The sequence below is a fragment of the Chlorocebus sabaeus genome, chromosome 23 (assembly GCF_047675955.1).
Source record: "Chlorocebus sabaeus isolate Y175 chromosome 23, mChlSab1.0.hap1, whole genome shotgun sequence".
In the NCBI taxonomy this organism is placed as follows: Eukaryota; Metazoa; Chordata; class Mammalia; order Primates; family Cercopithecidae; genus Chlorocebus; species Chlorocebus sabaeus.
The window spans coordinates 36,058,745-36,085,986 of record NC_132926.1 but is presented as its reverse complement, the minus strand read 5'-3'; the positions used below and the strand labels follow the sequence as shown (position 1 = coordinate 36,085,986).

At 41.2% G+C, this 27,242-nt stretch overlaps 1 protein-coding gene across 1 annotated transcript; it reads right to left on the bottom strand.

Moving 5' to 3' along the window:
• Window positions 1–622: 622 nt before the first annotated feature.
• On the bottom strand, window positions 623–26,623 carry PLAC8L1 (PLAC8 like 1). Its single transcript, XM_008014844.3, has 4 exons — window positions 22,363–26,623; window positions 16,288–16,424; window positions 3,324–3,460; window positions 623–2,433 (listed from the first exon to the last, which is right to left on the bottom strand). Exons 1-4 carry the CDS (start codon window positions 22,482–22,484, stop codon window positions 2,293–2,295), a joined length of 537 nt encoding a protein of 178 aa, XP_008013035.1. The 5' UTR covers window positions 22,485–26,623; the 3' UTR covers window positions 623–2,292.
• Between the last annotated feature and the right edge of the window lie 619 nt (window positions 26,624–27,242).

Sequence of the window (27,242 nt, the reverse complement as noted above, 5' to 3'; positions counted from 1 at the left end):
GGAAAACTATATGTTCCAATGGTAAATTAGTATAATTTGGCTGGGTGCAGTGGCTTACGCCTGTAATCCCAGCACTTTTGGAGGCCAAGGCAGGTGGATGGCTTGAGCCCAGAAGTTCGAGACCAGCCTAGGCAACATGGCAAAACCCCGTCTGTACTAAAAACACAAAACTTAGCCAGGCGTGGGGGCACATGCCTATAATCCAAGCTACTCTGAGGCACAAGAATCACTTGAACCCAGGAGGTGGAGGTTGCAGTGAGCCAAGATCATGCCACTGCACTACAGCCTGGGTGACAGAGCAAGATTCACTCTCAAAGGAAAAAAAAAAAAAGGAAAATTAGTATAATTTGCCACAAATACAAAGTAGCCATAAAACAGTGATCACACATATTTACTGAGTCCATCCTACCTGCCAGGCAGTGTGCTAAATGTCTTGATTTACAATCTTCATGCCCTACGAGGTCAGTACTATCACCATCCCACTTCCCGAATAAGGAAACTGAAACAGAGAGAGGTTAGCAAGTTTGCCTATGGTTGTATAAATAGTAAATAGAGGAGGCGTTTCAGGCTGCAGAACCCAGGTTCTTCGGCACTGTTTGGTGCTGCTGCCCTAACAAAAACATCTACCAAACATGGTAGATGGTCGCTTCCTAGGGCTGCTAAAATAAGTGATCACCAACTGGGTAGCTTAAAACAACAAAAACTTATTCTGTCTCAGTCTGGAGGCTAGAAGTCCAGTATCAAGATGTTGGCAGGGCCATGCTCCCTCCAAAATCTCTGAGGGAGGATTTTCCCTTGCCTCTTCCAACCTCTGGTAGCCCCAGGCATTCCTGGGCTTGTGGCAGCATCGCTCCCATCTCCGCCTTTGTCTTCACATACGTGTCTTCCCTCTGTGTCTCTATCTTTGTGTCTTTTCCCCTCTTCTTGTAAGGACACCAGTCATACTGGATTAGGACCCACCCTAATGATCTCATTTTAAACTAGTTACAATGGCAAATACCCTATTTCCAGATAAAATCGTATTCATAGTTACCAGGGGTTAAGACTTCAACGTATCTTTTGGTGGAGGAATGGGAGGTGGGGAACACAATTCCACCCACAGCTGTTGCTACCTGAGGTTTTGAACCTGGGGCCTGAAGAAGATTTGTTAAGTGTTACAGAGGTGTTCAAGAAGGGCACCAACCAGAGACTTTCTCCTTGAAACAATCAGACCTGAAGAGTTGGGACAAGGGAAAGACAATGGCTGATGTGTTTCAGTGACATTTCCAGCCAGTCCAGATGCTAACTAAAGTTAACCACCTCCTGCCCCATCCCTGATACTCTGAGGAAGGTGGCTTGACATAAGAAAGCCACATAACAACTCTTCCAGCTTCTCAGACATCTCTCATGAAAGGATGGCAGTTGGCCGGGCGCGGTGGCTCAAGCCTGTAATCCCAGCACTTTGGGAGGCTGAGACGGGCAGATCACAAGGTCAGGAGATCAAGACCATCCTGGCCTACACGGTGAAACCCTGTCTCTACTAAAAAATACAAAAAACTAGCTGGGCAAGGTGGCGGGCGCCTGTAGTCCCAGCTACTTGGGAGGCTGAGGCAAGAGAATGGCGTAAACCCGGGAGGCGGAGCTTGCAGAGAGCTGAGATCCGGTCACTGCACTCCAGCCTGGGCGACAGAGCGAGACTCCGTCTCAAAAAAAAAAAGAAAGGATGGCAGTAGAAATCTGGAGGGGAAAATGCAAGCTTCCAAAACTCCAGCAGGGGAGGGGAGGCACAAAACTCACCCCTAGGCTGGGCGCAATGGCTCACATCTGTAATCCCAGCACTTTGAGAGTCCGGGGCGGGTGGATCACCTGAAGTCAGGAGTTCAAGTCCAGCCTGGCCAACATGTTGAAACCCCGTCTCTACTTAAAATGCAAAAATTAGCCAGGTAGTTGGTGCATGCCTGTAATCCCAGCTACTCAGGAGGCTGAGACAGGAGAATCGCTTGAAGGCGAGATGGTGCCACTGCACTCCAGCCTGGGTGACAGAGCCAACACTCTGTCTCAGAAAATAAACAAACAAGAAAACTCACCTCTAGATCTGCTTTATATGGCTGGACTGGAATAGCAAATTCAGACAAATGATAATAAAGTCTTCAACAGGGAAATGTGTAAAGAAAGAAGAACAGTAGAGACAATAGGGGAAAAATCATTTATTTTTATACCATTTCAGTAAAAACTTAGGAAAAAGCAATTGTTCTACTCAGAGGTTTGAGAGGAGGGTGTTGGGGAGTAAGGAAGAAGAGTTATCTCGCTCTGTCAAACCAGGGTGTCCTTAGTCATTGGGACTGCACAGATTTCATAGACTTGGGAGGTCCTCATCTTGAGTTCGCGGGCCACCTGGCAGATGGAAAAAGGCCAACAGCAGTGCACCGCCAGCCAGTCTTCACACAGCGTGCCCTAGGGCAAGACCAGAGTCTGTTCTGTTGTAGTCACACAGGCTCATTTTTCTTCCCCAGGGACCTGTACAGTATTACCTCCTGGCCCTTCAACCATGACTTCAAAGGTTCACCAACATCCTTAAGCCAATGCCCAGGGACACTAAGTTGTATAAGTGCCAAGCAGCTGAATTGCTAATCAATACCTGCGATTCAGAGCCCTGCCCTTAGGACCTCTGATATGGCCCTTTATAATTGAAACCACTGATTTCTCTATCAACTTCTTGGTTCTTTCTCTTAGGACCTAATACGTATAATTATTTATTTCTTTGGAGGAGGTAATAAGTGCACATGGCCTAAGATTTCAGTGTAAGAAGGGATAGGAAGTAAAAAGTAAATCCCTCTCTCCAGCTGTCCCCATCCATCCAGTTGCCTGCCTGGAGGTAACCATTGTTACCAGTGTCTTGTAACCACTTCCAGATAAATTCTATGTCTACATAAACATACACATATAAAGTCTTTTTAAATAGTTCCATACTTCTGTGCTTTACTTTTTTTTGTTTCACTTAAAAATATATCAGTCTGGGCCAGGCACGGTGGTTCACACCTGCAATCCCAGCACTTTGGGAGGCCGAAGTGGGCGGATCACTTGAGGGCAGGACTTTGAGAACAGCCTGGCCAACGTGGCAAAACCCCATCTCTACTAAAATAATATGGTATTTTAGTTAACTTATACCTCCTGGTAAAGAATAAAATTTTTAAATGTATTTCCTTTCTCAAAGTTTCCCACTAAGGCATGGTATGTTTCGACATCCTCACCCACCCTCTTTTTTATTTGAACAATCACAGGTTTGGAAGGCATCTAGGTTTTCATACAGATTCAGGTTCACTTATACCTTCAGACACACTTACCTGTATTTTATGTCTCTCTCTGGTGCCAATTCTCAGTGCAAAAGTGGACCCAGGTAACAACGGCCAACAAAGACACTCTCCATAATGCCTGGCGATGTCACACTCGAGACACATAGGACAGAATAGACCACAGAAACCTGCCAATAACCACATCCAAAAAAGCCAAGGTTCTCAGATTTCTTGGAGCAACTTCACATCTCAAAGAATATTTACAACTTTATGCCACCAGTTTAATGCTGCACTGTCTCCCTACTATCAGACACTGAGAATAAATAACCAATTCCCAAAACTCATTGTATGAAAACTGCCATAACTGAGCCACATCAAAATTGCCTTCTTTTGTTAAACCTGATACAATTCTGTTAGCATCGACTATGGTAATTGTTTTGTTCCTGTTAAGAGAAAAAGCATCAAATAATTTTTTTACAGTTGAATCATAACTGTTGCTTCCATTATGTTCATCTATCTAATTTCAATATTTAAAATAAACACGGTATACTCTTGAATAACAGACATCTATTTCTATAAGTGTAACTGAAAGGTCTTTTGTAATACACTGACTCTGCCTCCTATTCTTATCAGGGCTTTATTCTATTTCTCAGACCAAGTTATTCAAATTTATGTTAGTGTCTTGGAGTCACTGATATCTGCCAGTTTCAATCTGCAAACTATTAGGGGCTTGTTTCCTTGAACATCGACTGGAAACAATTTGTCATTTATTAGTTCACTCATCTTTACTGATATTGTTTTCTACACATTCTGCGTGAACCTTCCAACGCAGGGATTCTATTCTAAATGTGTTTTGGGTCACAGACCATTTTGAGAATACAATGATAGCTATGAACTCAGTCCACAAGGGAAAAGAAAACTACACGCACATAGACATGCAAAATTGTGCATTCAATTTCACGGAGTTCATGGATTCATTGAAAATTATTAACAGACCACAGGTTAAAAACCCCTGATATACAGTTAAGATGTTATGTCATCTAGCATTGTAAAAGATGACAACTCTGATGAATGCAAATAATTAGGACTGTGAAACCTCAAAAATTCCAAGCTAACCATAAACTCTAAAAATTTTTTAAATAAATACTTTATGGAGGCATAATTTTTATATAAGAAAATGCACAGGCCATACGTGTTCAGTTGGATGAGCGTCAACAATCACATATACCCAAGTAACCAAATGTGTGGAACATTGCTCTCACCCCAGAGCTCCTGTGTCCCTTTCCAATCAATCCCAACCCTCCCGTTGCCCACTAGAGGCAACCATTGTTCCAATATCTATTCTTATGGATGAGTTTTGCCTCTTCTCAGACTTCATATAAATGAAATCATGTTTGCTTTTGTATCTCACTTCTTTCGTTCAACATCATGTTTTTGATGCATCTATGCTGTTGTGTGAATGTCTCTTTTTTTAGAGTTGAGTCATATTCCATTGTATCAATATTCCGTAAATTGTTTCTCCATTCTCCCATTGAAAAACATTTGATTATTTCATTTTTTGCTATTATTAATAAGACTGCTGTGAAGACTCATCTGTAAGTGTTTACACAGGCGTATGTTTTTATTTCATTTGGGTGGATTCCTGGAAGGGGAATTGCTAGGTTATGGGGTAGATAAATGTTTAACTTTACAAGAAATGACAGAGAGTTCTCCAAAATATTTGTACCATTTTAGACTCCCATTAGTAATGCACGAGAGTTGTATTTTATTTATTTATTTATTTATTTATTTTGAGGCAGGGTGTCACTCTGTCACCCAGGCTGGGGTGTGGTGGCATGATCATGGCTCACTGCAGCCTCAACCTCCCAGGCTCAAGTGATCCTCTCATCGTCTCATCCCAGCCTCCTGTGTAATTGGGACTACAGGCATGCACCACCACATCCAGTGTATTAGTCTGTTCTCGCATTGCTATAAAGAAATACCTGAGAATGGGTACTTTACAAAGAAAGGAGGTTTCATTGCCTTCCGGTTTCTCAAGCTGTACAGGAAGCATAGCAGCTTCTGCTTCTGGGGAGGCCTCAGGAAACTTACAAACATGGCAGAAGGCTAAGGAGAAGCAGGCATGTCTTACATGGCCAGGGAAAGAGGAAGAGAGCAAAGGCAGAGGTGCTACACACTTTTAAACAACCAGATCTCATAAGAACGTACTCACTATATGGTACCAACGGGGGATGGATCCAATTGTGATTAGATCACAGGGGCAGCTTCTAATGGTTTGGCACCATCCCCCCTTGGTACCATATAGTATTCTCAGGCCCCATCTCCAACATGGGGGATGACAATCCTGCGAGATTTGGTGGGGACACAAATCCAAACCATATCACCTGGCTAACCTTTTTTCTTATTTTTTGTAGAGATGGGGTCTCCGTATGTTGCCTGAACTCCTGGGCTCAAGCAATCCTCCCATTTTGGCTTCCCAAAGTACTAGGATTACAAGTGTGAACCACCACTCCCGGCCAAGAGTTCTAATTGCTCCACATCCTCACCAACATTTGCTATTGTCAGTCATTTTTATTTTAGCTACTCTAGTGAGTGTGAAGTACTCACCATTGTCTTTTAGTGCACCAGACGCAAAGGCTCACATACCATGACACCAGCAAACTGAAGAGCTTCCTGACAATGGCCTGCCTCTGGCCATCCCTTGTTCTCCCACAGTGAGCACTTCAAAGTCCCACTCCCAAATTCAGTGACAAAGAGGCAAAAAGCTAGGAATTCTGTATCTTAGACTCTACAAGCCTCCAGGACTCTGAACTTCAACTTCGAATAGTGGATGAAGTAGCACAAGCATACAAAGGGCATGAGGGATGGGGGCAGGGAAGGAAGCAGCCTGCCTTTAAAGATCAGAACGTCTATTTCATCTATTTGGGCGTCTCAAGAGAGTCACTAAATCATCCACTGTAGACATCTCTTGGCCCAAAGCAAACTCTGAATTCAGTCTCAAATAAGACTGGGATACTTCACCCTACATTTAAAAAGTAATCTCAGGTAGATCAGCAGGTCCCACCCAGCCTGGATACTTGTATGAACAGCTTAGAGGACAGCAAATAGTCCAGTAAATTTACTGAAAGTACAGAGTACTCACACTGCATGCAACCCTGAATTAGGGGATTTTGAAATCAATGGCACATAAAAATCAATTGACTCTCACTTTATGTGTGGATTACAAAATAGTGTAAATCCCTGTAAATAAAAAAAATTAATCAAAACATGCTTAATTGTAAAGCTGGCAAACTAAGTGACTAATAAATAGTGTTTACATGATTGCCTCAGCTGCACCACTTTAACTGACAAAGAGAAGTGCCCACCATTCTCAGTAAGTATTTTGTACAGAAATTGTTTAAGTGCATTTGAACTCTTGCACCATATTTTTATGACTCATATGCTTTTTTAAAAAAAACATGCTTTTGTTTTTATTTTTAATCTTTTTTGTCATATAATCATGTTATCTAAGTGTTCATTAGGGGGTAGTACTAGATGCTGAAAGAAATATAACTCAAATTCAATTACTGTACTTTGAAGCAGAAATCAGATGTGATTTTAAAAAAACACTATGAAGGACAAATTTTTATTATATAATAGCTAATATTTATACAGAGTTCACTATGTACCAAGCCCTGTTAAAATCACTCTGCACATATTAACTCATTTAATCTTTGCAATAATCCTACAGGTACTCTTCTTATCCCCATTTTACAGATGAGGATACTGAGGCCCAGAAGATTTAAGTAATTTGTCCAAATTCACACAATTATCAGTGAAAGGCAGAGGTGAGATTTAACTCAGGTAGTCTGGTTCCAAAGTCTGAACTACTATACATATTGCCTTATGTTCTCATGTTTTATGTATGTATCTATTATGCCACAGTGGTTGTGGATTGGTGTGCTAGACAGTATCCTATCACTACTTTACATTTATTCCTATGGGGTAGTCTTGAGTCAGGCAACTTCTTTTTTTTTTTTTTTTTTTTTTTTTTTTTTTGAGATGAGGTCTTCCTCTGTCGTCCAGGCTGGAGTTCAATGGCACAATCTCAGCTCACTGCAACTTCCACCTCCTGGGTTCAAGCAATTCTCCTGCCACAGTCTCCCAAGTAGCTGGGAATACAGGTGCCCGCCACCATGCCCGGCTAATTTTTTATGTTTAGTAGAGACAGGGTTTCACCACGTTGGCCAGGCTGGTCTCAAACTCCCGACCTCAGGTGATCCGCCCACTTCAGCCTCCTGAAGTGCCGGGATTACAGGCTGAGTCACAGCGCCTGGCCTCAACTTCTTTAAAAAAGATCCTTTCATCAAGTGTTGCTACTCTGTACTGTGAGGAATGCAGTGGGATATGGACACACTGTCAGGTCACACCCCAAAAAGGGATGCACAAAATCAGGATGATGGGATCCTTTGTTCTAAAGACTCTCTAGGAAAAGACTTTGCAACACATGTCACAGGCCAAGGATAAGTATCTAGAATATATAAAGAACTCTTGGCCAGACGCAGTGGTTCACGCCTGTAATTCTAACACTTTGAGAGGCCGAGGTGGGTGGATCATTTGAGGTCAGGAGTTCGAGACCAGCCTGGCCAACATGGTGAAACCCCATCCCTATGAAAAATACAAAAATTAGCCAGGCAGTAGTGGCGTGTGCCTGTAATCCCAGCTACTCGGGAGGCTGAGGCAGAAGACTCCCTTGAGCTTGAGAGGTGGAGGTTGCCATGAGCCAAGATCAGGCCACTGCACTCCAGTCTGGGCAAGAGAATGAGATCCTGTCTCAAAAAAGAAAAAAAAAAAAAAAAAAAAAAAAACCTACTTCTGCACATCACTATATAGAAGATTAAACAAAAGAAGAAAATGGGCATAGGACATGGGCAGGTAACTTACTGAAAAGCAAATACAAATGGCCAATAATGAAGGCAAAATGTTGCTCAATGTCATTGGAAATGAATACTAAGACATCCAGAAACCACTTATTATCCATGATAATGCCAATTTTAAAAAATTTGTCAGGCCGGGGGCAGTAACTCACGTCTGTAATCCCAGCACTTTGGGTGGCCAAGGAGAGCAGATCACCTGAGGTCAGGAGTTCAAGACCAGCCTGCCCAACATGGCAAAACCCTGTCTCTACTAAAAATACAAAAAATTAGCCGGGCGTGGTGGCAGGTGCCTGTAATCCCAGCTACTCAGGAGGCTGATGCAGGAGAATTGCACCACTGCACTCCAGCCTGAGCGACAAGAACGAAACTCTGTCTCAAAAAAGAAAAAAATTGTTAATATGATATATTGTGGGGAGTCATGAAGAAATAGGTACTCCACACACAGATGGAAGTAGAAATTAGCACAGTCACTTTGGAAGGCATTGTTGCTGAATCTATGAAAATGTTACATCCTCTAGGACCCAGTGATTCCACTTATCAGTGTCTACCCTGGACCAATGCTTATACATGCTCACAAAGAGGCAGGTACAAGAAAAGTCACTGCAGCATTACTTGTAACTTTAAATTTAAAACAACATGAATGTATATTAATAGACTGAAGTACAAATAAACTATAACGGTACAACAATACATACTATGGAATACAAAAGATCAATTAAGAACCAACAGAGTGCCGGGCACGGTGGCTCACGCCTGTAATCCCAGCACTTTGGGAGGCCAAGGTGGGCGGATCACGAGGTCAGGAGATCGAGACCATCCTGGCTAACACGGTGAAACCCCGTCTCTACTGAAAATGCAAAAAAATAGCCCGGCGTGGTGGTGGGCGCCTGTAGCCCCAGCTACTTGGGAGGCTGAGGCAGGAGAATGGCGTGAACCCGGGAGGCAGCGTTTGCAGTGAGCCGGGATCGTGCCACTGCACTCCAGCCTGGGCAACTGAAAAAAAAAAAAAGAACCAACAGAGTTAAATCTCTAAGACAAATTTTGAATTTAAAAAAATCAAACTGCATAATGATATGCACAGCAGAATACATAATACCATTTACATTATAAATATAGAGAAATATAGAGAAAAAGATCAGGAAGGAAACTCTCTAAGATTTCAACACTTTGGGAGGCCAAGGCAGCAGGATCACTTGAGGCCAGGAGTTTGAGACCAGCCTGGGAAACATAACAAGACTCCATCTCTACAAAAAAAAAAAAAAATTAAAAATTAAAAATTAGCCAGGCATAGTGGCACACACCTGTAGTCCTAGTCACTCTAGAGGTTGAGGTAAGAGGATCACTTGAACCTAGGAGTCCGAGGTTATAATGAGCTGTAATTATGCCACTGTATTCCAGCCTGGGCAACAAGCAACACCCTACCTCTATAAATAAATAAATAAAATTAAAAGAAGGGACATGCTTCCCTTTTCTGTAATGTTTCGTTTTTTGCAAGGTAAATGTATACATTTGTTACTAGTAAAAAAGAAAAAAATTGTTTTTGTCTTTTTTTTTAAGGACCTCAGGTTCAAAAGGGGTAAATTTAGCTTCTTCCTCTTACACCTAAAGGCCTGGTAGTTATGTAAGCACCCACAGTATAAATGATCCAGGCCTGTTCTCTGAGATGGGCTCCACCCACATGTGTGGAATATTGCTCATTATTCATCCTTCTAACTCATAGGAAAGTCAAGAGAAAGAAAAGAAACCTACACAAAACCAGAGCGTGGAGCCCCAGAGAGTAGAAGTGGGAAAGGTGGGTGGAAATTTCAGCGAGGCACATTTCAGATCAATTATTGCAAAAGAGGCAGAACTTTCTAACAATGAGATGCTCAGAAAAGAAATGGGTCATATTCATACATTGCTGGTGGGAGTGTAAATTAGTACAACTTCCAAATGGAAAGTCATTTGGCAACATCTATCAACAGCTAAAATAGCACATACTAGGCCAGGCGCAGTGGCTCAAGCCTGTAATCCCAGCACTTTGGGAGGCCGAGACGGGCAGATCACGAGGTCAGGAGATCGAGACCATCCTGGGTAACACGGTGAAACCCTGTCTCTACTAAAAAATACAAAAAACTAGCCGGGCGAGGTGGCGGGCGCCTGTAGTCCCACCTACTCGGGAGGCTGAGGCAGGAGAATGGCGTAAACCCGGGAGGCGGAGCTTGCAGTGAGCTGAGATCCGGCCACTGCACTCCAGCCTGGGCGACAGAGCGAGACTCCGTCTCAAAAAAAAAAAAAAAAAAAAAAAAAAAGCACATACTATTTGACCAGCAGGTTTACTCTTTAGTGGTTATCCAACAGACACACTCACACACATGCAAAATGATATCTGTGCAGTGATAGTCATATAGCATTGGTTTGAATGGCAAAGTCTGGAAACCACATAAAGGTCCATCAATGGAGATTTTCATATAAATAAGCTATGGTACATTCATACAATGGAATCTCTGCAGGTTTTTTTTTTTTTCCAGACAGAATTTCGCTCTGTCACCCAGGCTGAAGTGTAGTGGCACAATCTCAGCTCACTGCAATCTCCGCCTCCTGGGTTCAAGCAATTCTCCTGCCTCAGCCTCCCAGGTAGCTGGGATTACAGAAGCCCGCCACAAATCCTGGCTAATTTTTGTATTTTTAGTAGAGACAGGGTTTCACCATATTGGCCAGGTTGGTCTCAAACTCTTGACCTTGTGATCTGCCTGCCTCGGCCTCCCAAAGTGCTGGGATTACAGCACTTGGCCGAGTCACAGCGCCTAGCCGAATCTTTGCCGAATTTTAAGAAATTAGCTCCAGATATGTTGATATGGTCTGATCACCTAGATATGTTTTTTTTCTTTTATACTTCTTTCAGAAGAATGTGATGTGAGATATATTATTAAATTAAAATAAGCCAAAGGTGCTAGACAGTATGTGTTTACAGTGCTACCACTTGTATAAATTATACACACACACACACACACACACACAAGCAAAACATCTAGAAGAATGGATACCAAAATATTAACGATATTTATCTCCAAGAGCTGGGATTACAGGATGCTGTTTTCTCCCTTTATAGTTTTTTGCTTTTTTCTTTTTTATAATGATTATATAATAGTTTTATAATTAAACATCTATTTTAACTTTTTAGATTTTTATATCTGTGTAAGTATATAGACTATATCTGGACTCAAGTAAAGGTATTTGACTCTGGAGAGAAAAACCAGGTGGATCGAGCACAAGGATGGAGTACTACTTGCTTTTCATACACAAAAAAGGTAGGTACTTTTGAATTCTGCATTATGTGCATGGCAGTCTAGTCAAAATAATTTTTTAAAGTGGTGAACTGGGTCCAAAGAAAATGAGCCCTCCTCCCTGGAAGTGCTCAGAAAGTCAAGGCTGTCAGGTCTTGGCATGTTGCAGAGGGGATTTAGGCAAACAGATGGGGGACCAGACAAGCTGACTCGCAAGATCCCTTCTAACTCTGAGGCTCTATGAGTTTTTCAATTAAATACGACAAAGAAGCAAGTGAGAATACAAGTTAAAATTCATTTACGTGTTATTCAGCAAATATGTTTAAGTGTCTCCTACGGTCTAAGTGCTCTGCTGGGCGTCAGAGCATTGAACAAGAAAACTGTGGTCCCTGCTTTCAGGGAGTCTACAGGTTATGTGAGATGCAGTGTGAGGACACAAATCCCAGTCCAACGTCTTCTCATGACTCCTTCCTTTTCCAGAAAACCAGGGAAAATTCTGGTTTGCTTTCTTCTTCCCACTTTGGGTATCTGATAATTCCTACTACACATCTATCTCTTTACTGCCTGGTGCTTACAATGCCCGCTACAGGGAAGCTGTTTGAGTGGCTGATTCTTTCCTATCTTTCAGGTAACAGCTTAAGTCAGCTCCTCAGAGAGGCTGTCCTTTACCCCATTCTCCTGTAATTTCCTTTCATAACACTCTGTTAAATTTCTTCATGGCATTTCTCACAACTGCAATTGTTTTGTTTACAGATTTTTGTTGTTGTTGTTTTGTTTGTTTTGTTTTGAGACAGTTTCGCTGTGTCGCCCAGACTGGAGTGCAGTCACACAATCTTAGCTCACTGCAACCTCTGCCTCCCGGGTTCAAGAGATTCTCCTGCCTCAGCCTCCCATGTAGCTAGGATTACAGGTATGTACCACCACGCCCAGCTAATTTTGTATTTTTAGTAGAGATGGGGTTTCACCATGTTGGCTGTGGTTGGTCTCGAACTCCTGACCTCAGGTAATCTGCCCGCGTTGGCCTCCCAAAGTGCTGGGATTATAGGTGGGAAGCCACCGTGTCCAGCCTACAGATTTGTTTATTATCCATCTCCTCTAAGACACTGTCTCTGACCTATTCACTAATGTGTCTGTATCACCTACCTTGTGCCTATACATGGGAAGAAACTCAGTAAACATGGTTGAATCATGAGCTGAATTAGGAGTTGATTACACCTTCCGCATAAACCTTCTCTGAGGCCACAGCACAAACATTCCCAAAGCTGGACTGCCCAGTCTTTTACTCACAATGCCACTTAGTAGCCACTTATTTCACTTCAGTTTAATCTTCACATCTGAGCTCTCAGCTACCCTATCTTCAAAGGACACAGAGACACCCATTTGCTAATCCCAGTGCAGTGTGAATTCAGATGAAAACACAGAGGTGGGAAGAAGGAGGCACTTAAAATACATAATTACAATAAAATGAAGAAGCAAAATGTCAAAAAGAAATGGAAATCACTGCTGTTCATAATGTACCCTTTGCTTAATGGATGACAAATTGTAGCAATAATTCTCAGCAATTGAAGGAAAAATGTCCCAGGATGGGAATCTGGCATGGAACAGTCATGAGAAGATCTCCCTTTGTTCCCAGGTCTGTCAAAACGATGTACGCAGTGATTTACTCGAAATAAAACTTTGTGGACAAAACAATCCCCAGTTAAAAGTCTTTCTGAATAAGGAGGGGAAGAAATCGAAGACTTGTAGCACTCACACTCCAGCAGCATCCTCAGGATTACAGTGCAGATAATGAGTGTACACAGTAATATATTACCTTTAGGTTTTCTTCTAAGACAATTAACTTTAAAACACTACGAGGAGTCACAACATGGAAGCATAACAAAAGGAACAAAAATTACGACACAACATTCGAGATCACCTTGAACCCTATCCATGGTCTTTCCTTCATGCCAATTGTAAAGAATATTGTATTTCTCCACATATCCTTTCTTCTCCCCTTGTCACTAGAATGGGCTCTCAAGTGGACAACCAGGGAATCCTCAGGAAGTGTGGTTGGTGTTCCTGAGCGTCGATGCGGGTTGAGAGCAGAGGTGAACAGTGAAGCAATGCTTGAGGCAAACAGTATGGCTGAGAAGTGAGAACTCCTTGACCAGTTTTCTAGGTGCTCTTAGGATTATGTGGAAATCATTCTGCAGCATCTTATAGAAACCTTCTGACGCATCCACTCTTTGCTCTCAACATGCTGAAGGATAATTTTTTTAAATAACAGTAATATTAATAGCTAAGATTTACTAAGGGCATTGTAATTATATTTTTTTGAATTTTCCTGGTAACTGCACCCCAATAGTAAATTTAGGAAATTATCCCTTCCTTATTGTGAACCATATTGGTAGGACTATCATTCAGAGAACCCTGGCCTGGTGAAGAAGTAGGCACATGATCCAAGCTGAGCGAATTGAGCTGCTTCCACTGAAACATCAATTCTCAGATGGGGATGACACAAAGATAAAAACATTTAAAGTTGATTGGACTGTCAGCTAGCACCTGATAACAATGCGCCTTGTCCCTTTCTGGGCTTGGCTTTTAGCTGGCTCATTGATTCTATGAGCTATCCTATGGCCTTCTAATGAAATTCGATGTTGGCTTATATATTCGTTTCCTAGGGCTGCCATAGCAAAATACCACAAACTGGTTGGCTTAAAACAACAGGAATTATTCTCTCATGGGAGAATTCTGGAGGTTAGAGGTGTGAAACCAAAGCGTTGGCAGAGTTTGCTCCTTTTGGGGTGTCCGAGGGAAAATCTGTTCCCTGTCTCTTTCCTGGCTTCTGGGGGTTGCTGGCAATTGCTGGAGCTCTTTGGCTTGCAGATGTGTCACTCCAGTCTCTGCCTCTGTCTTCACATGGCCTTCTCCTTTGTGTGTCTGTGTCCAAATCTCTCTCTTCTTATAAATAAGGATTCACCTCAATTTAATTCGACTACATTGTAAACACTCTATTTCCAAATAAAGTCACATTCAGAGGTTCCAAGTGAACATGCATTTCAAGGTGACACTACTCAACCTAGTACAGCTTGCAACCTTAAATCCCTAACTGATCCAGTTATGCCTCAAACCAGTGTTAAGAGTGGGTTCTATACATGATCTGTGTTCATCTTTACAGTAACCCTTGAGGTAGGCACCTTTGTTATCTTCATTTTAGAGGTGGAAAAATGAAGACCCAAAGGACTTGTTCAACGTTACATGGCCAGTAAGAGCCAGAGTTAGGATTCAAGGTATATATATGATACGAAGCTGTTCTCCTAACCGCTACACCATAGTCCAGGCTTTGCCCTAGTTACAAGTGCACTGAAGTTCCCCCAACCGCCAACGATAATCTATGAAAGAAAATGGTCCACTTATTACTCTGGGGCCAGATCTGCACATTTGTGCATGGCTACTCTATGCTCTCTGTACCTTAGTACTGGGTGACTACCAAAGTCATGAAAAGGGCAGAGAATCAGGAAGAATTCTGAGAGAACCAGAGAACAGCTTCCATAATCGTCTGGTCAGAAATCCATATGGGTAACAGTGACAGGAAGAGACTTGCCAAGCTGTGGGTCACAGGGAAGATTCAGCTGAATGAGTACTTACTCAGAGTTCTCTGGTTGGTATGTCCTGTGAGGCTTTAGTACAAATTCAGATCTTCCCAGAAGGCTGCTATATCCTTGAAAAATATTTTACCCAGAGTCTGTTGGATTTTGAACTTAAGAGACTGACCCTCAGCCATCACACATACCCTCCCTCCTCCCAGAGAGAAGCTGTGATCCAATTGCTCCCTAGGGCAAGACCATCAGGTCCCGGAAGGGGATCCTGACATGTGGTACCAAAGATGGGTCAGAATGTCCTAAGGTAAAAATAGAATTGATGAGCTTTGAACTCTAAGCCCAGGGAGGATTCATGTAGCCAGAAGACAGTGTTATTTGCCCCTCTTTAGAGCTGAAAAGTGTCTAACCAGTGTCTGAAAGGATTTCAGTCAAGGAAGGGAGTTTCTTTTTGTGAGTGTTCTTGTTGATATGAGTACTACGTATTCTTCCAAGACAATTGAAAAAAGAAAAGCAAAAAGGAAATAAACATTATCCATTAACCTACCATCTGGAGACATCTGCTATAAATATTTGTATTTGTATTCTTCCAGACATTTAAAAACTGTTTTCCTCTCTCCAAAAAAAAAATGGTATCTACTGTGCACAGTTTTGCAATGTGTTTCTTTAACTTAAAAATGTATCCAAATCATCTTTTCATCTCATTAAATATTATTCTACAATATGACTTTTCGTGGCTGTATAATAATTCATTGTGTGGATTCCTCTTGTCGGACATTTAAGTTGTTCCAGGTTTCTGCTGTAATAACTAATGCTGCAAAATTTAATGTTCCTGCTAAATCTTGGCACATGATTTATTTCCTTAAACTCCTAAAAATGTAATTACTGGGTCAAAAGCTGTGCAACAGCTGAGGTTCTTTCTATATGGATTGCTAAACCATCCCCCAGAAGAGTTGTACCAATTTACACTCCCACCAGCACTGGATAAGAAAGCTCATTTTATGCACTTTGCCAACAGTGGAGTCTGTCATTTAGAAATCTTTGAAGGCACCACTTATTCTATAAAAGCATCCATATCTCTGAAAAGCAAGATTTTTCCAGACAAGGAGTACATTTGAGTCACTGAACGATTAGTCCAGTTATTCTGAAACCATTTAATTTCTTTCCTTGTGCCTGTTGTAGCTTTTCCACTCACTGATGTCTTGGAAAAGAAAATAGTAAGGAGGAACTTAAATGAGGAGGAAGAACGTACAAATTCTCCTATCTCTGCAGACACTGAAGAGACCGGTGCTCCAGCCCCCGCCAGTCTGGACAATTGCTGTGATTGTCGTCCTGCCACTGGCTCCCCGAACAGGCTGCTTCACCACAGCACTGGCTGGTACATGGGCCCTGGAGAGTCAAGGATGATGATTAACTTGGAAACAAAGGTGTTTCAGAACAATAACCATTAAGCCAAGTCAGAACCATAAAGAAGAGATAGGGACCCAATGATGCCAAGAGGCTCATAATTCATAGCCCAGATCGACCCTGCCATTCTCCCTCCCTTCTCCTCCTCCATCATACCTTCTCTTCTGGCTTTTTGCCTCATCTCTATTAATAGAATTATTGTTCTAAATCCTGACATGCAAATTCAAGCTCAATGTCCAGTCTACTTCCTCAGTGTTTCAAATAGTTAAATTCACAAATGTGGAATGAAGGCCTCAGTTCAAATCCCAGCATTCCTGGAGGCTTGACCTTGGTTAAGCGACTTTACCTCTCTGCTTTCCATTGGTTCTGATGAAAAAACTACCTCATGAGATTATTGTGTCTATTGAAGGACATCTGATTTATTTACTGTGCCCAGGGGATGTGTGACAAAGTAACTCTGAGTGAGCTGCATCTCAAGGATTTTTAACCTTTCCTGAAGGGATACTGAGAAGGAACTGAACTGAATGGGCAGACTGAAACCTGGACTAGGCTGTTGAAGTTGATATGGGTATCATTTAAGTGAACAACCCAGACTTCAGAATATGTCTTGATATCAAATTACTGTATGATTGACCTAGTGGTACCACAAAGTATACTTTGGGTTGATTTTCCCAGAAAGGAATGAATATTCCTATTGTCAATCATTCTGAATTAGAAAATGAAAACCTGGTGGCTGGGCTTCAAAAGTGAGGTAAGGAAAAACTTCTCTTTCTGGGGCTGAAAATCAGTTTTGCCTGAACTTCAACCAAGGGCATGTCTGGAGTGATTTCCATAGTGAAGGGTAAATTGCACCTGGCCTCATAGAAGGGGTGGGTCAAGAGTGGGGTAGAAGGGCCCTAGAATGTCTGAGCCTGTGCAGTGTGGTAATTATTCTGTTTTGTGCTTCTCTTTCGGCAAACATCATTAAGAGTTTGCACCTGATTTCTGATGTGCCAAGAAGAATTAAAGAAAGAGCCTGCCTCATAGTTGAGACAAAATAAGAGATAGCAGCATTTCTTCCTATAACAGTTGTTGCAGTAGGGTGCGATGGCTTATGCCTGTAATCCCAGCACTTTGGTAGCCAGAGGCGGGTGGATCACAAGGTCAGAAGTTCAAGACCACCTGACCAACATGGTGAAACCCCATCTCTACTAAAAATACAAAAATTAGCCGGGCATGGTGGTGTGCACTTGTAATCCCAGCTACTCAGGAGGCTGAGGCAGGAGAATTTCGTGAACCCAGGAGGCGGAGGTTGCAGTGAGCTGAGATCGCGCCACTGCACCCCAGCCTGGGCGACACAGCAAGACTCCGTCTCAAAAAAAAAAAAAACAGTTGTTGCAGTAATAGTCACCAAAGTTCAGCACCTGGGACACATGGCCTGGAGGCCAAAGCAGAACACTCCTAACTACCCTTAAGACAACATCCTGGGGGCATCTTGGAAACAGCTGTGGAGCCCATTACTTCAGATTTCTGGCAATACAGCCAATGGAATTTCATGGTATTATAGTATAAGTTGCACTGTGGATCTTATTAAGATCCACATCTCTTTTTCATCCCATCAATACTGATCATGTCCACACCTTCCCAAAGATGACAGCACATTAGCTTGTTACAAAAAAGAAATTCCCAAGCCTTCCCTCAGACCAACTGCACAGATTTCCAAGAATGAGGTACAGAAATCAATATAAAACAAGGCTTTCAGGTAATTTTTAAGCATTCATGCCATTCTGAAACCTGATACCACTAGATTTGGACACTAGTAATGGTGACTGCAGTGGTCTCCCACTAGCTAGGTGGTGATGTCAATGCAAGAGAGATGGCAAAAAATAAAAAAATAAAAAAAGAATAAGAGAATACGATGTAGGGATGTTTGGAACATATTCAGTCTAAATGTCAGTGAGAATCAAGACAATACTTAACAAAGGCCTGGAAATGATGTACCAGAGCTTGGAAGAGAGGTTAGGTTGGAAGTGACCTGTCTAGAAGTGTGAAGTGGAACTATGAAATACCCCTAGCCCTTTTATCCATTAGGCATTGTAGACAGTTCTCATGGTCTGACGAGCTTTTCAAGAAACTACCGTGGAAAAAAAATTAGCTTCAAAATATAAAAACTGCAAATAAATTAATGCTCAATTAAACACAAAAACCTAGCATTATGTCAATTTTATTAATTGCCAAATTTAGAATATACAAATATTTAACATTTTGAAAAAAATTTATAAGTTCTCATTTTGCAAAAATTCCCAAATATGAATGGTTGCAAAGAAGCAGCAACTAGTCATAAATAAATGAGTTATTCATAGTCAATCTCAAAAACAAAATTATAAAATTTATTTCAAGTATTGTACAGAAAAAAATATATATATGTGGATATAACAAATGTATGAGTACATTTTAATATGTTTGTTATGATGTAAGTTAGGGCCCATTTCTGCAGACTGCATTGCATTCCCCAAAATGCATGTATGTTGAAGTTCTAGCCCCCAGTGTGAATGTATTTGGAAACACGACACTTAGGAAGTAATGAAAGTTAAGGGAAGTTGTAGGGGTGAGATCCTGATTCTGTAAGTTTGGTGGCCTTAGGCCAGGCACAGTGGCTCACGCCTATAATCCCAGCACTTTGGGAGGCTAAGGCAGGTGGATTGCTTCAGCTCAGGAGCTTGAGACCAGCCTGAGCAACATGGTGAAACCCTATCTCTACTAAAAATACAAAAAGTTAGCCAGGCATGGTGGCATGCACCTGTGGTCCCAGCTACTTGGGAGGCTGAGGTAGGAGGATTTCTTGACCCTGAGAGGAAGAGGGTGCAATAAGCCGAGATTGCACCACTGCATTCCAGTCTAACAACAGAGCAAGACCCGGTCTCAAAAAAAAAAAAAAAAAAGTGGCCTTAAGAGAGATTGCTGTCTCTTTACATGCATGTACAGAGGAAAGGCCACATGAGCACACTGCAAACCAGGAAGAAAATCCTCACCAGAGTTCAGTTGTGCTGGCACTCTAATCTCAGACTTCCATTCTCCAGAACTGTGAGAAAATTATTTCTTTTGTTTAAGCCACACAGCCTATGGTATTTTGCTACCTCAACCGAAATAGACTAAGACATACATCTATGCTGATTTGAATTGGCCCTGAAGAAACTACTTTTATATGTCTTATTTCCTCTACCTCCATGTGGCTCCCTGAGGTTGGGGGCATATGCTGTTCCTCCCTGTATACCCAGTATCCCGCACACTACCCTGAAACCTCATGGGTACATGGTATTTGTTGAATTGGACCAAATAGATTCGCTTGTCTCTTCTGTTATATTTGAGTCCTCCTCAAGGCTAGCTACAAATTTATGTGAACTTTATTGTGTTTCATTCTCTAGTAAAGCCACAGGTCTTGGGCATGAATTGATGAAATACAAGCAGAGCGTAGCCTAAAATTTAGCTTTCTGCATGCTTCCATACAAAGGCATTTACCTTTCAATGTGATGGCCACAAGTTGGTGCTTCCATCATTAGGCTAAGAGCTTCAATCATCTTTTAGTAGAGGGATTTCTTAGGGCTAAACGCATGGATTAGGAATGAACCATTTATAGCTTGCAGCCTTAGAATTTTTGCTTCTAACTCAGTATTATGTGTGTGATACCATTTATTATAGCAAGGAAGACTGTGTTCTATCCATTCCAAATCAAATAACTAAGAGGATAGCTTTTCCTTAGTGGAAAAAAAAAAAATGTTTTTTTTCTGTGTTTACCTTTTGTGTGTGTGTGTGTGTGTGTATGTTCTTTTTTTGAAACAGGGTCTTGCTCTGTCACCCAGGCCGTAGTTCAGCGGCATGATTATGGCTCTCTGCAACCTTGAACTCCTGGGCTCAAGAGATCTTCCTGCCTCAGCCTCTCAACTAGCTGGGACCACAGGCACATGCCACCATCCCCAGCTAATTTTTTTTAATGTTTTGTAGAGATGAGGGTCTTGCTTTATTGTCTAGGCTGTTTGTCTAATTTTGAACTCAAAGATAAATATATTATTTATTTCCTTAATACCGAGTCTTCGGTTATTTTTTTATTTAAATGTTTGAATTGACATACATTGGCTAAGACATTTCAGTTCAAAATGATTGCTCACGTGTTGTAATTAAAATAACAACCATAGCTACCTTTCACCGAGTATCTTCCATGTACCAGGAACTCAGTAGTTCATTAAGAACTGAAAGATTATTCAGGGGCTGCTACAGGTATCAGACTCAAGTAGTTTTTGTAGCTTCCTAGACAGATTTTCTATATTCTAAACTCAGGGAATCTTATGCTACCATGAAGAACAGGAATGAGTATGCAAACAGTGGATGAAGCTTATGGCCACAAAGCTCTGCTAAACCAGAGAAGATGCTCATTTACCTATCAAATTTCACAAGTTCTTCATCTAGTAGAAAGAGCAAAGATTTTAATTTCAGACACAAAAAAGTTCAAATAGTTACATTCTAGTTGTTTGATCTTAGAAAACACAACTTGTCACAACCCTCAGCTCTGGTCTCCTCCTCCATAAAATTGGATTTAAAATATCCTAGCTCCTCAGTTGCCAGAGTATTAGACAAGATCACGTACCTGACACGTAGTAGGCATGAAGTTGATGGCCACTGTTATTATTCTAACTTCAGGATCTTGTGTATGCTCAAGGGCACTCTGTATACTTTTCTCAGAAACAAAGGAAGGAGAAAGGAAAGCTGGACCAGGTTTTCAGTTGTCATATGTGCTACCCAAATGCCTTAAGATTCAGAGTGATGGCCAGGCATGGTGGTGCACACCTAAAATCCCAGCTACAAGGGAGACTGAGGTGAGAGGATTGCTTAAACCCACGAGCAAGATCCATCTCTTTTTTCTTTTTCTGAGACAGTGTTTCACTCTTTCGCCCAGGCTGGAGTGCCATGGTGCAATCTCAGCTCACTGCAATCCCCACCTCCAGGGTTCAATCGATTCCCCTGCCTCAGCCTACCTAGTAGCTGGGATTACAGGCATGCACCACCACGCCAGCTAATTTTGTATTTTTAGTAAAGACGGGGCTTCACCATGTTGGCCAGGCTGGTCTCAAACTCCTGATCTCAGGTGATCTGCCCACCTCGGCCTCCCAAAGTGCTAAGATTACAGGTTATGAGCCACTGCGCCTGGCCTCAGACCCCATCTCTTAAAAAAAAAAAAAAATTCAGTCAGGGTAACCAATCATTCCAGTTGGCCTAGGACCAAGGGTTTTCCCAGGATAGGGAACTTTTAGTGCTAAAACCAGTACAGTTCCAGGCAAACCAAGATAGTTGGTGACCCTAACCCTCAGAAGCTGAGGGAGGCTGTAACTCAGGAGGTAGGAGGCTAACTCCTGCAAAAGTTTGATAGATGAGATACATACTTTTCCCCCTTTTTGACTTCACTCAATTCCTCTTCCTCTTCTAGTACAAGCCCTACCACCTCTCCCACATGCCTGGTCCTTCAGCCTTGATGTTTCATGTCACTCTTCCGTAATCACACCTGGAAGTACTGAGAAATCATTTTGCCTTGCACCTAGGCCTCCTTGAATATTTCCAATTCAGCTGAAGCCAAAACCCTTGAGTTTTTATTTCAAACGGGTAGAAATGATTGGCAGTCTCTAAAAATAAAGTTCCGCTTGGTCAGGGTTCCACATTTTAAGAATAAAGAAATACCATTTCACCCAAGCCAGCCCTTTTCTTGTCACCAGCCAACAAAGGCCAGAAGGAACAAATCAGGTGCCCTTTTTCAAGTTTACATGGAGAAAAGATATCAACCACTTTCTTCCCAAGCCCAGTTTTCTTTTCCCTGGCTCCTTGTAAGCAGAGGTTGATTTGATAGACCAACTAAAGAGCAAAAGCTAGGGGGAAAATTCATCCTATTCCCTACCTCAAGCTGGAAATAAAATATTGTTCATCTTCAGATGACATACATGACAACAGAGGTGAGTGTATATTGAGTAAGGAAAGATCCTCAGGAGACTTGAAGAAGTTACTTCCAAACCAATTCATAGTGAGAAGTGTTTTCTTGTCACTTGGGCTATCCTTTTTCCCTTCGGCAATAAGCTGGTTTCTAAACTTAGGATTAGTCCAAAGTGAAACATCTCTTGAAAGAATGTTCCCTTAATATTCTGGAACCTGAGGTCATAGCAGTGTAACTGACAGATATCTTTTTTCTTTAAAGATAGGTATACACCTAACTGTGGACACATTCATCTTACTAATCTATAGGGAGATACTGCTGGATTATAGAGTAAGTAGAAAAAGAAAAAGACTTATATTTGGTGGAAAACTCTTTAAGAGATGCCTCTAGTAAACATTTATCTAGCTAAGTGCCACTTGACTGTTCCTTGGAAGATTCCGAAGGCTGCAGATTTCTGCCACGCCATGTGACTAAGAAGCAGCAGGGATCTCTCTTCATCCCCAGAACTGCTGGTCCATTTTAGCAAAATAATGCAAGTCCCACAGCCAACCCAAAAGTGGAGCAAAAAAATGTCTTTCAGCGAAGGTATTGTATTTGAATCCAACTTATGAAAGGTGGTCTCCTCAAGTTTGAGCTATGGTAGATTGCCACAAGCCTCAAAGCCTTTTCAGAACTTCTAGAAATTCTCTGCTCTTCCATTAACTTCATTGGTAATGCCAGGAAAGTGGTGTTTCTTCTTTCCTACCCAGTCCATATGGAATCTAGTAACCAAAGCAGAGCTTGCCTGGTGATGTCCTCACAACACCTCTGAATCATGCTTCTAGAACACGTCTTATGGATGTGTGGACCCTAGAAACATTGGGAAATATCGTAAGACAAAAAATTGGGCAAAATTTCACGTTGAGGAAAGAGATCTGCAATCATAATTCGACATTACATTAGAAAGACATCAGGAGGATACTGCCAATTATACCACATATTCTTTTCATCAGACCCATAGAGAATGGTTGTTTAGGGTTCTGAACTTCAAAGCATTTACTTGAACCAGTTTGTTAGGAAAAGCCTATAATACCTTCCAAATCAAGATTCCTCACAAGGCACAGTTTCATAACTGCCTTCAATCAAGGGAGACCAGCCTGGGCAACTTTCATTGTCTTCTTAACTGTAAGGATGCACCCTACATTAAGGACAGGTATGTTTTTTCTGCTTACTACTCTATTCCAAGTGCTTACCAAAGTGTCTGGCACATAAAAAGCTCTCAATAATTTGTTGAATAAATGTGCCCTACATGAAAATTCAGGTTTATAAGAATAACAGAAATTAAGAGGTGATACTAGCTTTGCAAAACAAAAAAAAAAAGGTTTACAGTAAGATTCCTTTGAAGAATAAACCACCATTGTACATGTAAGCTATGACTCCATATTTTTACATTTCATTTGCACCCAACTTTTCTAATCAAACATCTATTGTATGAAGTGACTAATCCACATGCTACACAGCTTTTTCACTTAAAAATAAAATGAAAAGAATAAAAAAGGCATGTGCTTTACAAAAGAATGCCAAATATTTATGAAAAAGAAATAATAGCATTAGAATATCACCATTTTGCAGAGCCCCAACATAACAACTTACCAGGAAGGAACTTCAGAAGCATTAAAACCGTTAGATAAAAAAGATTGAGAACTGAATATTCTCAAGGTGCCGAAATATAACTATTCCACATATTTCTAATTGCAAAATAGAAAATGTACCTTAACTATGAAAAGTTCCAGAAGTACTCAAAATGTATGTTTATACTGGAAAGTTCTGAAAGTGTAACAAAAAAAAAAAAAAAAGTACCCTTACAGTAAAAGCTCTGGGTGTGATTTTAACAAATACGCCTTTACATCAGAAGGTCCTAGAAGTGATCACAATGTATCTTTAACATTACCCTTCACCCTTCCTCCATGATTGTAGGTTCCTGAGGCCTCCCCAGCCATGCCTCTTGTATAGCCTGTGGAGCAGAGTCAATTAAAACTCTTCTTTAAATAAATTACCCAGTCTCAGAGGTAGTTTTTTATAGCAATATAAAAACATACTAGGCCAGACGCAGTGGCTCACACCTGTAATCCCAGCACTTTGGGAGGCTGAGGCGGGCAGATCATCTGAGGTCAGGAGTTTGAGACCAGCCTGGCCAACATGGTGAAACCCTGTCTCTACTTAAAAACACAAAAATTAGCCAGGCGTGGTGGCAGGCACTGTAATCCCAGCTACTCGGGAGGCTGAAGCAAGAGGATCGCTTAAACCCGGAAGGCGGAGGTTGCAGTGAGCCAAGATCACGCAACTGCACTCCAGTGTGGATGACACAGCAAGACTCTGTCTCAAAAAAAAAAAAAGAAAGAAAGAAAGAAAAGAAAGCACACTAATACAAGCTCTATGCACACAGCAGAGGGCCATTATAAACCTTATTGATGCTGTAAATTTTGGGGTGAAGTATTTTCTACCCGAGTGGGGTCCATATAAACTTCTCCTTTCTCTGACCTCCTAATGGTCCTGGTAACACTGGCCTTAGTCAAATACATTTCTGTTTTCCATGCGCGAATTCCTTGTCGTCTACGTGTACTGCAATGAAGATGGAGGCCAGGGCTCTAATTCAACTCTACTGCTAATATATAGGATCCTGAGCGAGTCACTTTGACCTGTTTCTTCATGTGGCTTCCTTGCTATTCCTTCAGCACCACCAGCTACATGCCCCCGTATCAAAGAAAAAATATGTGGCTTTTGACCATATATGTGCTAACAAAACTACATATGCATTTACCCTCAGACCCACAAGCCCACTTCTACAAATTTACTCTGAAGATGTACTTCCACAAAAGTGAAATGACATATTCATGAGGTTACTCACTGTATCATTCTATACAAATTCTATAAAATATTAAAAACTTAGAAACAACCTATATGTCCATCCATGGAGACTGGTTGAATAAACTATGGTACACCTTTACAATAGTATTACATGAGCGAGGGAAAGAAGAGGGGCAAAACAGAAAGGAGGGAAGAAAAAAAGAGAAAAAAAGATTTTTTCTTTTTAAAGAGACAGGGTCTCACTTTGTCACCCAGGCTGGAGTGCAGTAGCACAATCATAGCTCATTGCTGCCTCGAATTCCTAGGTTCAAGTGATCCTCCTGCTTCAGCCTCCCAAGAGGCTGGGATTACAGGCCCATGCCACCACACTTGGCTAATTTTTAGATTTTTCGTAGAGACACGATTTCGCAGTCTTGCCCAGGTGAGTCTTGAACTCCTGGGCTCAAGTGATCCTCTCTATTCAGCCTCCCAAAGTACTGGGATTACAAGCATGAGCCACCATGACTGGCCAAGAAAGATTTCTATGAACCAAAGTAGAAAACTGTCCAGGCTACGTTGTTAACTAAAAAAGCAAGATGGAAAATAATTATTTTATATATATAGCAAATTATATATAAATTTATATATAAACATGATATTTTATATATATATATATAATGCTACTTTTTATATAAGAAAGGAGAAACTAAAGTATAAATATTCACTTATTTTTGGAAAAAGAAACACAGGAAAGATACTCCAGAAACCAATGACAATAGTTAGCTATAGAGTAAGTGGGAATGTGGTGCCAGAGAGTAAGAATTTTCTTGGTTTTGACTTTTGAACTTTCTTTTCAAGAGATGGGGTTTTACACTGTCACTCAGGCTGGAGTGTAGTGGCATGATCACAGCTCACTGCAGTCTTGAACTCCTAGGCTCAAGTTATCTGCCTGCCTAAGCCTCCTAAGTAACTGGGACTACAGGTATGAACCACCACACCTGTCTAATTTAAAAAAAAAAAAAAATTTTTTTAGAGACAGGGTCTCACTATATTGCCCAGACTTCAAGGAAGCCTCCCACCTCAGCCTCCCAAGGGGCTAGGATTACAAGCACAAGCCACCACATCTGGCTGAATCATGTATTTTTATTTATTCAAAAATCAGATAAAAAGAAAAACCATAAAACTGAATATAAAGAGAAATGAATGGCTTTAATTCTACATTAAAAGCACATGCAAGAAAGAATCTAAGAAATATTTCTTGATTAAAGAAAAAAACCAGCCAGGCATGGTGCTGCATGCCTGTAGTTCCAGCTACTTGGGAAGCTGAGGCAGGAGGATCACCTGGGAGATCAAGGCTGCAGTGAGCTCTGATTGCATCACTACACTCTAGCCTGGACCACAGAGTGAGACCCTGTCACAAAAAAAAAAAAAAGAAAAAAAAAGAGGAGAGGAGAGGGGAGGGGAGGGGAGGGGGGAAGGGGAGGGGAAGGGAGGGGAAGGGAGGGGAGAAAAAAAGCAACTACATACAAAAAAGAATTCAAGAAATATTTAAACACGTATACATATGTAACAAACCTGCACGTTGTGCGCATGTACCCTAGAACTTAAAGTATAATTAAAAAAAAATCATTCTACCATTAAAAATATATATATATATATATTTAAATAGTGCTCTGACTATATCCCTTAGAGAGATATGTTCTAAGGACACAAAGACTTGCAAAACAAAACCAAATACTGTACTCTACTTATTTATTGCTAATAGAATTGGATTGGCAATTATGAAATTTTTAATAGACTAAATGAGTAAATATATTGAGGTTCTTGAGAACCAGAGTTCTTACTGTGTGAGAAGGGAAATATAATTGTAAAGGGGAAAAGATGAGAGAGAATTCAGTGGTATGAGATAAAATTATGATTTAAAACACACTACTGTATGCATTTCTTAGCTCTGTCTATTGGAAGGGCCTAAAAAACAAGGTCCTTAGTAGCGCCTGGATCTTGGTTTCTTAATAACACTC

Bases quoted from the DNA above. Each gene is read 5' to 3' on its own strand.
- PLAC8L1 (XM_008014844.3), bottom strand. From the start codon at position 22,484: ATGAATTGGTTTGGAAGTAACTTCTTCAAGTCTCCTGAGGATCTTTCC. The intron at 16,425-22,362 runs GTAGGGAATAGG...TTGACTCTCCAG, and splicing joins TATTTTATTTCCAGCTTGAG to GGCCCATGTACCAGCCAGTG. The intron at 3,461-16,287 runs GTACGTTCTTCC...GGTTATTGGCAG, and splicing joins CTGCAGAGATAGGAGAATTT to GTTTCTGTGGTCTATTCTGT.